The 10,492-nt window shown below is 53.7% G+C and overlaps 2 protein-coding genes across 2 annotated transcripts; one reads left to right on the forward strand and one right to left on the reverse strand.

Annotated features, from left to right (window-relative positions):
- Window positions 1-539: 539 nt before the first annotated feature.
- Window positions 540-7,196, reverse strand: PAF1 (PAF1 homolog, Paf1/RNA polymerase II complex component). The gene is made up of 14 exons (XM_070764284.1): window positions 6,997-7,196; window positions 6,866-6,895; window positions 6,687-6,779; window positions 5,861-5,982; window positions 5,251-5,317; window positions 4,618-4,719; window positions 4,276-4,381; window positions 3,485-3,553; window positions 3,233-3,336; window positions 2,894-3,010; window positions 2,333-2,461; window positions 2,145-2,250; window positions 1,960-2,041; window positions 540-1,202 (listed from the first exon to the last, which is right to left on the reverse strand). Exons 1-14 carry the CDS (start codon window positions 7,044-7,046, stop codon window positions 754-756), a joined length of 1,626 nt encoding a protein of 541 aa, XP_070620385.1. The 5' UTR covers window positions 7,047-7,196; the 3' UTR covers window positions 540-753.
- Window positions 7,197-7,280: 84 nt separating this feature from the next.
- MED29 (mediator complex subunit 29) lies at window positions 7,281-9,959 on the forward strand. Its single transcript, XM_070764286.1, has 4 exons — window positions 7,281-7,546; window positions 7,923-7,981; window positions 8,084-8,168; window positions 9,286-9,959. The coding sequence occupies exons 1-4, from the start codon at window positions 7,316-7,318 to the stop codon at window positions 9,511-9,513; spliced, it is 603 nt and encodes a 200-aa protein (XP_070620387.1). The 5' UTR covers window positions 7,281-7,315; the 3' UTR covers window positions 9,514-9,959.
- Window positions 9,960-10,492: the final 533 nt, after the last annotated feature.

The following is a 10,492-nucleotide window of genomic DNA, read 5'->3' on the forward strand; positions in this document are numbered from 1 at the left end:
CGGAAGGACGAAAGGATCCCACTAGAAAACCACGTCACAGACCACGAGCGAGGGAAGAGCCAGACGGACGGAGAAGCAGTCGTGGCTCTCGACACGTTAACTTCTGCATCTCCTTCTCAGGGCCACTCAGTGATATTTTTATGCGCTCATAATGAACTGCCACTAATCTCTTTTGCTCGCCACACGTATCCTCTCCCTTTGAGTAAGATAGGTTGCATATAGATGGGCCAATAAGGAATGTAATAGAATGGCCCATGACCTGCAAATGACCGATGGGAGCAGTCTTTGTTTTAGTCTTTAGTCTCCCCCTAGGCTTATAAAATTTATGCATGGTATGCTCCTATGTATGATTGGTTTTTAAATTGGGGTTTTAAATTAACTTAAACTTAAATATTAGATTTGTTTACATTGTATTATTATTGCTGTGAGCCATCCCAAGTCTGCGGAGAGGGGCGGCATACAAATCTGATTAATAAATAAATAATAAATAAATAAATTTGCGTAAAAACTGATAAACTAAAAAAACCCCCCACAGGAAATCAACAACAAAAAAAGACATATTTTATTGCAACAGAAAAGGCTTCTATGTACAGCGGGGACTTCCCGGGGGCAAAGCATGTGGCCCCCCCAGCAATGCCGGCTGCCCAGCCAACAGCCCCCTGCGGCCAGTGATGGCAGAGCTGGTGAAGGGAGGCTCTGGACCCCTGAAGGGGCCTGGCAGCCCCCGCCCCTCCGAACGGCCCCCCCGGCCGCTCATTCACTGTCGCTGCTCTGGCTGCTTGACCCCGAAGGGGCGTCGCTGGGGCTGGCCTCGCCTTCCTCTTCCTCCTCGTCCTCATGGTTGGATCGGTCGCTGCCGCTGAAGAAGGGGCTGCGGCTGCCCCGGTTGTGCTGCTGCTGCCTCCGGCCGCCCCCATCTTCCTCCTCCTCCTCTTCCTCGCTGCCGCTCTCACCCGCCCCTGGCCGGCCCCCCTCAGGCTCAGACACCTCGTCATCGTCACTGCCAAAGATCTCCTCTTTGTCTCGGGCAGCCCGCTCGTCCTCCTCGCTTTCCTCTGCCGGGATGCCTTCGCTGGGGGAGCGGCCTTCCTCCTCCTCCTCCTCTTCTTCCTCCTCCTCCTCTTCTTCCTCTTCCTCCTCCTCCTCCTCCTCGGCTTCGCTGGCCTCCTTCTCGCTCTCACTGCCTTTCTCCGGCTCTTCGTCTGAAGTGGGGGAGAGACAGCAGAAGGGGAGGGAGGGGGGTGGGTTAAATGCACCAGGACCCTCCCTCAAGGGGCCACTGGAGGAACTGGGGGAGTGGGTCTTAAGGCCAAACACTGATACCAGAGACAGGTTCTTAGAGGTCCAGTTACAGAAAACAAAGGTTTGGACTTGTACAATACATAGGAAAATCCAATTTTGAAATTTCCCTGCAACTTGCAATCTAGTTAACCTGCGCGGTCATAGAGGACGTCAGACCAAACGGCCGAGCCGTGGAGAAATATCAGCAGCTGGGGAAGCAGGTTGTGGCCACAGTTACGCTCATGTTTGCTTGACTCTGTCAGGTAGCACGACCCAGGGGGTTTTTTACACGATTTTCCCCTGACTTTTAAACATTTTAATACAGTTTGGTTTCCCCCCCTGATTTATTCTGTTTTTTTCCACAAATTCCCTGACAATTCCCAGATATTTCCTGAACTGCCAATTCCCCTGGTAATTACCCATTTTCCAGGTTTGCGGGACACCCTGCATAAACTAATGTTAGGCTTCGGGCTGCGCAGCTGTGCACACAGATACCTTTGACCAAAAAAATAGCAGCCCCATCCAAAATAACCGCGGTGCGATTGAATTGCCTGCCTCTGCTTATGTACATGTGGTTTCTCCTTTGCGCCCGGCCTCAAGCGGGCCAGCGGGGAAGAGGCAAAGGGCCGGGGGGGGGGGCAGCCCAGCTCTGCCCCCTCTGGGAGAAAGACCACCCACCTGAGCGGGGCACCTGTTTGTTCATCTCCTCCTCTTCCTCCTCCTCGGGTTCGTGGTTCTCCAGCTGGGCTTTGCGGGCTTCCTGCAGGGGAAGCGGAGGTGCTCAGCCCCAACCTCCCTCCCCCCCTCCCTCCCCGGCCGCAGGGAGTAAGGCCCCCTCCGCCCACTGGGGCACCCAGCCCTACCTGCGCCTCCAGCTCCTTGTCGTTCATGTCCCTGTGTTTCACCACCAGCACAGCGTTGGTGCCAGACTGGACGCCGGCCTTGGCCCGCCGTTTGCTCAGCCGCACTCTGCCAGGGGAGGTGAGGTGAGAGAGGTCAGTCCCCCCTCCCTCGCTCCTTTTACCCAAAAGACCAACGTCCCGCCCCTCACCTGGTTTCCAGTTCGTTGTAATAGACGCCGTCGCCTTCGCGGAAGATGAAGAAGTAATTCTCTTCGTAGCCCTTGCTGGCTTTGTTCTTAACGTTCCAGTTGTATTCACGGGCAATTTTATATTCGTACCTAAGTTGGGGGGCACGGGGGGGGGGGAAGACATTCATTTCAATTACCTAAAATTGAATGGATTTTCTTGCTTCCCAAACCCCACTGGTGGGGGGGGGGGGGGCTCCTTTGCAACAACAAACCAAGGCAAGAAAAGAAAAGGCAGGTACACAATTCAAGGGCGGAATTAAAGCACTCCCTGCCACTTGAACATTTCTCTCCCCTGTTCATGAAGTAGTCAAACACACACACACACCCACACCCAATCATTTTAATCCATGGCTCTGAAAAGCCAAATTCCAAACTAAGCCGGTTGGGAAACGCAAACTAAGCGAATACGCAGCTTGCTGACCCACGTTTCCAAGACTAACCCTGATGCCCTTCTGGGCTTCCTTGCTGGTATCCCCGCTCGCCCCCTCCGCCAGGCAGCGCCCTCCCTCCGCCCTCACGTACATGTCCTCGGGTGTGTAATCCATCTCCTCTTCTTCGTCCCTCTTGCGCTTCCGCAACGTGTCGTCCACAGGGAGGAAGTAGGCCACAAACTGGTTGCCCTCTTCATCCATCATGCCCCTGGAGGTGGGGGAGGGGGGGAGGGAAAGAGGCGTTAGAACACCCCAGCCCACCTCACAGGGTTGTCGTGGGGAAAAGAGAAGGACAGGGATGAGTTGGATATGTCCACTGCCTCGAGATATTTGTAAAAATAAAGGTGAGATACTAAAAAATAAATTAAAAAACAAAGAAAGCCCAGGCTGGCTTTCCCCTCCCTACTGTAGAAATAAACCACGGTCTCACCTAATCATGGCTTGCGACATCATCTCGTGAGCGGCTACTCCGCTGGCGTCTTTGGGTGCTGGGTCAGAGTCAAAAATGACCTGAGCACAAGGGTTGATCCACATCTGGCAGGCAGGAGAGAGAGAGAGAGAATGAGGGGAGCAGCTCAGGGCCTGGCAAGTCCTTCTGGGGAGGGGCAGGGGGGACGGCTGGCTGACCTCTCCCCCACCCAGCCACGGGCTCTTCCCTGGGGCCACCTGGCATCTCCCTTACCTTGAAGTCAGGGAAGACCGGCATGACTTTAATTGGAGTAACGCGGGGCTTGCTGTAGTGCAGGGAAATCTGGAAGGGGGGGCACAGAGTTTCCCATTAGGAGGCAACACACAACCCCCTTTGCTCTGCCTGAAAGCTGCAGCTGAATGTAAGCTCTGCAGAGCTCTCTTCGCCCCCCCACCCCCCACCCCAAAATCAGAGGGTTCATTTAAAGCACCAACACAAGGAGAATAAAAATGGCTCCAGCAAGCTTCTATAATAGTGTTTCCCAACCTTGGCAACTTGAAGATATCTGGACTTCAACTCCCAGAATTGAATTGATTTCCTTGCTTCCCAAACCCCACTAGTGGTGGTGGGGGGGTGGGGGGTGGGAGGGAAGAGAGGGCAAGCTACTTTGCAACAACAAACCAAGGCAAGAAAAGGCAGGTACAAAATTCGCTGGCTGGTGAATTCTGGGGGTTGAAGTCCAGATATCTTCAAGCTGCCAAGGTTGGAAAACACTGTCCTATAACAAGGGCGTCCCACCTTGGCAACTTGTAAGACCTGTGGACTTCAATGTCCAGAAGGAATTCCGGGAATTGAAATCCCCAAGTCTTAAAAGTTGCCAAGTTGGACCCACTCCCGTTCTACAGGACTAGAAGACCCCCAAGGTCCCTTCCGGCTCTTGCTGTTCTGTTACTTCCTCTCTTTCTGCACAGGCCCCGTCTCCAGAACTGTAAAAGGCAGGAGAATGAGAGGAAGGGGGGCTTGGGGGGAGGGGGGGGAGGAAGAGGAAGAGGAAGGGCGCTCACCGACTGCTGAGCGTCTTCAAAAGTCTTCTCAATGGCTGCAATCTGGCTGTCTCGGTCTTTGTAAATCTCCTCCTCAGTAAACTGCTGTTTGACAGACACGCCAATTCTAAGCCAAACAACACGGGGAAGAGTTCAGAAAGGGAATCCCGGCCAGCCATCTAAGAGCTTGGCTTCCTGGCACCGGACCCAATGTGAAAGTTACTTTTGAGCCAAGGCGCACAAGCCCCTCTCCAGAAACACCTTCTCAGCACAAGCAGACTCACCACAGAGTGTTTCTCTGCTAGGGCAAAGCTGGGTGGGAATAAATAACGGTGGGATAATCCCATCCACGCTTCTACTCACTTAACCTCTGGCTTCTCATTGGAGATCCCGTAGCGGTTGAATTCGGTGGAGATGTATTCGGTCTTCCGCATCCATGGCACAACTTTGGCGTGCTGCTGTGATCTGAAGGAAAAAACAACGACAACAAAGTCCACCTGGACCTCTGTCCTTCTCCAGAGTTGCCTACCCCAAAGCCCACCTGGACACCAAAACAACTGTTTTTTCCTGAACACCGTCACTGCTAACCCCCCCCCCCCAAACTATTCACTAAGGCTGCATTGCTACTCGTCTTCTCATCGTTCCTATCACCCATTTCCTCCCACTTATGTTGCTTGTATTCTTATGATTTAGGTTGATACTGATTTTTCCTGATTACTTGTTTGTGCCCTATGACCATCATTAGGTGTTGCATTTTATCATTCCTGACGAATGCATCTTTTTTCTTTTATGTACCCTGAGAGCATCTGCACCAAAGACAAATTCCTTGTGTGTCCAATCACACTTGGCCAAGAAAGAATTCTATTCTATCCTCTACAAAGAAGGAAATCACTTAAACGAGCCATTTGTGGCTTATTTGTGGGAGACGAGAGAGGAATCCGGAGTAATGGTCAGGGGCAGCAGAAATGGGATGTGGTGTCCGAGGAATTGCACTACCTCTTGGAACTGGTGGGTGCCTGGATCTCTTCCTCCAGCAGTTTCTCATCCGCCGGATCTAAAAGAACTAAAACAAAACCAAGGGGGTCACAGGTTGGTCCCCTCCACTGAGCGTCCTCGGAGACGGGTTGAGATGCAGCCTGGCCTCTTTGCATTCTGTAGCTAAACCCCTGGACTCCTGCTGCGTTAGATCACTGGAGATGTACACGTTCAGTACGGGTGGTCTTCGCGTACCGCTGGTAATTGGGACCAGAACTTCCCACGCTAAGCAATGTAAAGAACTGGAAACAACCATGTAACAGCATCAATTCAGTGACAGAAATCCCAGCAATAGCCAATCTATTGTTAGGTGACAATTACGAGTCATTAAGCAGGAATTGCCTCACAACGTCCTGTCAGCTCCCCGCAATCAGTATGCAAGGACTGCCTATGAGAGATTTGGATTCACGGCAAAGTTGTGTTACCTCCCTAGCAGCTGTTTATTTAGTGGGTACCAAAAATATAGGATGCAGGTTCTTCTCAAGACGCAAAACGGGCACATCTCTGCAACCAGCATTGATTTACATTATTAACCCTCCATTGTGAAGGACCTACAGAGAGTCCGTCTCACCATTGGGGTCAATGCGATACGAATCTGGGTTTATTAGATCTATGGTGACTCCCAAGTCAGGTTCCGTCAGCAAGTCGTGTTTGTGCTGCTTTTCCAGAGAGGTGGCCTTGTACTGCACGAACCTGGAAAGGAAGCAAGAAAAGGCTCAATCCGCAGAAAAGGCCCAAGCAGCTGCCCACAGTTGCATCTCACTCAGAAATATTCCCTGGCAGCCAGAGGAGTGCGGGATCAAATTTCCCAAGAGACCAGCCAGACCTCTGACCGAACATAAAATAATCTCTCTCCCCATAATAGCGGGAGTTTAAGGGCTTCAGCTTCCTGGAGACTCCAACCCTGCAGGAGTTCAAAAAAGACCAAGTGGCTTCCCAAATTGTAGTATATATTCATTGTGGGAAGGACCTTCTGCGCGGCCTTCACTAAACCATTCGCTGGCTGGGGAATTCTGGGAGTTGAAGTCCAAATATCTTCAAGTGGCCAAGGTTGGGACACACTGCTCTTGAAGTCTCCCTCCTCTGCTCTCCCCCCCCCCCCAAAGCACCTGCAACTTTTATTTCATGGCCCTTCCTTCAATGCCACTAGTTGCATTGCATTTCTTTCTCCAGGGCTCTCAGTCAGGCCCAGCTGTCGGGGAAGGCCTAGAAAGGAGGAGCAGGCCGATACCCCCCAGGCCCTCTGCGTGAAAGGGCTCTGCGTGAGGGGTCCTCAGAGGTCATCTAGCCCACCGCCTCCCCCGGGCAGGGTTCTTTCTCCGCGCCTCCCCTCGCCTCTTTCCGCCCCAAAGGCCCGAGGGGGGGAGGCCCCTGCAAGGGAGGGGGGGGCGCCTCACCTGTTCTGGTCGAAGGGGTAGGTGATGAACTTGGGGTCGAAGGGGATGTCGGGGAGGCTGTTGCAATACTTGACGCGGCAAACCACCCCGGACCTGCGGGCCAAAGCAGAAAGACGGAGGGAGTGACGGGGCCGGAGCCCCCGGGCGGCCTAACGGGAAGGGCGCGGGCGTCGCCTTACCTCTCGGGGAGCGTCCGGTGCGAATTGGGCCTGCGGGAAAGAAGAAGCGGGCCGAGTCAGTGACCGCGGAAGGAGGGGAGGTAAAAAGCCGGGACACCCCCCCCCCCGCCCCGGGGCCGCCCCCTCCCCACCTGTGGCCCGGCTCCTCCCGCTGCGCCTGAGTCTGGATCGTGGGCGCCATGGCAGCGGCTCCCACTAACAACTGAAGGCGCAGGCGCCAGGCCTTTCCTGCCGCGAGGAGCGCCGGGAAATGGAGTCCGGGAGCCCCGCTGATCCCCTCCGCGCTTAGCACGGAGGGACTGCAGCTCCCAGGGGCCCCCGCTCCGCAAACGGCCTGCCGGGAAAGCGTCGCTCTCGGGATTGCGTCGCGTGTAGGGGGGGAGCGCTTCCGCGTCGCGCGGCGTCGCGCAGGGCAGGCCGGGAAGGGTAGTCCCGCGAGAGCGGCCGAAGATGGCGGCGCCGCCTCAGCCGCAGGTCCCGCCGCCGCAGCCCCAGGCGCCCCCGCAGCCCCCGCTGATGGGCCAGGTGGGGCCCCCGGGGATTGCGGGGCAGCAGGTCGCGGCGGGGGCGCCTTCTCTGGCCGCAGGCCCCGCGCCCTCGGGCATGCAGGTGGCCGCGCAGGACTTCGACCCGGTGCAGCGCTTCCGCTTCCTCCTGCCGCAGCTGAAGGAGAGTCTGCAGGTGAGGGGACTCCAGGGCCCATGGGGCGCGGCAGCCCTCGGCCGCAGAAAGCCTGGGTGGAATTCAGCTCAGTTCTTTATTGGCCAAGCGATAGTTGGAAACCCCCGCTTTGGTGCAGATGCTCTCAGTGGACATAAAACACAACAACAACAACAACAACAACAATAACAATAATAATAATAATAATAATAATAATAATAATAATAATAATAATAATAATAATAATAATAATAAACCATGATAATGATGATAATAATCCCAAGTTAAAAGAAAAGATTCCGTATCTTCTTTATCTCTCATGTCAACCTGTCCATTCTCCTCTTCGGGAGCCCCTGCTTGGAAGCCCATTTCTGAACCTTCCCCTTCCCCATTTCAGAACCTGATGAAGGTGGCCGCCCAGAACTTTGTCCAGAACACCAACATCGACAGCGGGCAGTGAGTTCACCCCCCCTTCCCTCTCCACGGCTCAACTGAGGCTGCCCTGCCTGCTCCCTTCCTTCCTGCCATACGGTGAAGGTCTCTTTCCCTTTTCTCCAGGAAGATCAGCGAAGTCCCAGTGCAGAGAGTGGACAAGAGTCTGGAGGAATTCTACGCCTTGTGCGACCAGCTTGAACTCTGCCTGGTAAGTCCATCAGGGGTGGGGGCAGCCACTCTCGTTCACCATCCGTGGACTCTTCTCTTTTGGGCTCCACATCTCTGCTGGGTGCCCCTGGGGATGGGCACCTTTTAAAGACACCTCGGGTGCAGTTGTGAGCAGGAGCTACGCAATAACAGAATGGCCAGATTGGAAGGCACCTTGGAGGTTGTCTAGTCCAACCCCCTGCTCAAGCAGGGAGCCCTAAACAGGTAGCCCTCAACTTACTGCAGTTCATTTAGTGGCAAAGGTAAATTTGGGCGCTGGGCAACTGGCCTGCATTGATGGTGGTTACAGTACCCGGCAGTCATGTAACTCCTGACAAGCAAAGTCTGTGGGGAAGCTGGATTACTTACTTAGCAACTGCCGTGATTCACTTTACAACAAGAAGTCATAAAATGGAGCAGCATTCATTTAACAGATGTCCTGCCTAGCCTAGCCACAAAAATATTGCGCTCAGTTGTGGTCATAAAGTCCTCAGACAAGGGCAGCATACAAATCTAAGGAAGGAAGGAAGGAAGGAAGAGAAAGAAGGAAGAAAGAAAGAAAGAATTACCTGTCGTGTTGCAGACAGGTGACTGTCTGAGCCCTTTTAAAAACCTCCAGTGTTGGAGCACTGACAACATTTGGAGGCAAGCAGTTCTGCTAGTTAATTATAGCAACAGGATTGGCATTTAGACTTACATACCGCTTCACAGTGCTTGTACAACCCTCTGATTGGTTTAAAGAATCAGCATATTGCCCCCAACAATCTGGGTCCTCATTTGACCCACCTGGGAAGGACAGAAAGCTGAGTCAACCTTGAACCAGTCAGGATGAAAGGGAGGAAGGAAGAAAAGGAAGGGAGGGAGGAAGTTTACAGAATCAGCCTCTTGCCCCCTACAATCTGGATCCGCATTTGACCCACCTGGGAAGGATGGGAGGCTGAGTCAACCTGGAGCCAGTGGTGAGATTTGAACCGCTGAACTACAGCTGGCAGTCAGCTGAAGGAGCCTGTTCTCGCAGTCAGGAAATTTCAACCTCTGGAAGGCAGGGGCTGCTCTCCGCAGGGACCCTCCCTGGGGTAACAGCTCTGTTCTCCCCCCTCCCCGTCTCTCTCCCCCAGCGCCTGGCCTACGAGTGCCTCTCCCAGAGCTTCGACAGCGCCAAGCACTCGCCCACCCTGGTGCCCACCGCCACCAAGCCCGACGCGGTCCAGGCCGAGAGCCTGCCCTACACCCAGTACCTCAGCATGATCAAGTCCCAGATCTCCTGCGCCAAGGACATCCACAACGCCCTGCTGGAGTGCTCCAACAAGATCACGGGCAAGGTGCCCTCGCAGGGGGCCTTGTGACACCCCCCCCCCGGACGGAGGAGCCCAGCCAGCTGCAAGGGGGCCGAGGCCGAATCCCGGGCCTCCCCTTCAGCTCCGCCCGGTGTTCGGGTCTGTGGCCATCACAAAAATCCCGGAGCTGGCCAATTTCTCCTGCTCCTGTTTCCACTTAGGAGCATTATCTCCCCCACAACTGCCAGGAATGTCAGAACTGGTTATTGAAGAGGTCAATTGTTCCAGAGGCCCCTCGGGCAGAGAAAACCCCTTTCTCCAAGGTGGAATACAGCGTGTGGGGGTTTAAACGGACCTTCTTGTTGTGTCTCTGTGCGAAGACTTCTGGGCTGGGGAGGAAGCGTCTGGAAAGGCCTCTTCTTCTTCTTCTTCTGTTTTTGTGCTGACTTTTCTGTTACCCTCGATCAAAGACGTTGCAACACAATGAAATCTGCCTCGTGAGTTCCGTTCAAAAAGGTGCTGATGATGTCATCTAGTTGGGTGATAAAACGGTCTGCAGGAAACCCACCAAGCTACCTGGACTTCAACCCCCAGAATTCCCCCCCCCAGGAGTTGAAGTCCAGGTATCTTCAACTTGCCAAGGTTGGGAAACACTGGTCTGGAGGACGGAAGGAAAATGGGGGACACGATCGAAACATTTAAATATGTCAAAGGGTTAAATAAGGTTCAGGAGGGAAGTGTTTTTAATAGGAAAGTGAACACAAGAACAAGGGGACACAATCTGAGGTGAGTTGGGGGAAAGATCAGAAGCACCGGAGAGAATATTATTTCACTGAAAGAGTCATAGATGCTTGGAACAAACTCCCAGCAGACGTGGTTGCTCAATCCACAGGAAATGAATTGAAACCTGCCTGGGATAAACACAGATCCATCCTAAGATAAAATGCAGGAAACAGTAGAAGGGCAGACGAGATGGACCAGGAGGGCTTTTTCTGCCATCAATCTTCTAGGTTTCTAAGAGCAGAATCAGTGGGTCCCTCCAAAGCAC

The sequence above is a fragment of the Erythrolamprus reginae genome, chromosome 11, assembly GCF_031021105.1.
Source record: "Erythrolamprus reginae isolate rEryReg1 chromosome 11, rEryReg1.hap1, whole genome shotgun sequence".
NCBI classification, from domain to species: Eukaryota; Metazoa; Chordata; class Lepidosauria; order Squamata; family Dipsadidae; genus Erythrolamprus; species Erythrolamprus reginae.

Excerpts from the sequence above, each read along its gene's own strand:
- PAF1 (XM_070764284.1), bottom strand. The coding sequence starts at position 7,046 with ATGGCGCCCACGATCCAGACTCAGGCGCAGCGGGAGGAGCCGGGCCAC. Across the intron at positions 4,720-5,250 it reads GCACCCACCAGTTCCAAGAG|ATCACAGCAGCACGCCAAAG; the intron begins GTAGTGCAATTC and ends TTTTTCCTTCAG. Across the intron at positions 3,337-3,484 it reads CGGTCTTCCCTGACTTCAAG|ATGTGGATCAACCCTTGTGC; the intron begins GTAAGGGAGATG and ends CCTGCCTGCCAG.
- MED29 (XM_070764286.1), top strand. The coding sequence starts at position 7,316 with ATGGCGGCGCCGCCTCAGCCGCAGGTCCCGCCGCCGCAGCCCCAGGCG. Across the intron at positions 7,547-7,922 it reads AGCTGAAGGAGAGTCTGCAG|AACCTGATGAAGGTGGCCGC; the intron begins GTGAGGGGACTC and ends TCCCCATTTCAG. Across the intron at positions 8,169-9,285 it reads ACCAGCTTGAACTCTGCCTG|CGCCTGGCCTACGAGTGCCT; the intron begins GTAAGTCCATCA and ends TCTCTCCCCCAG.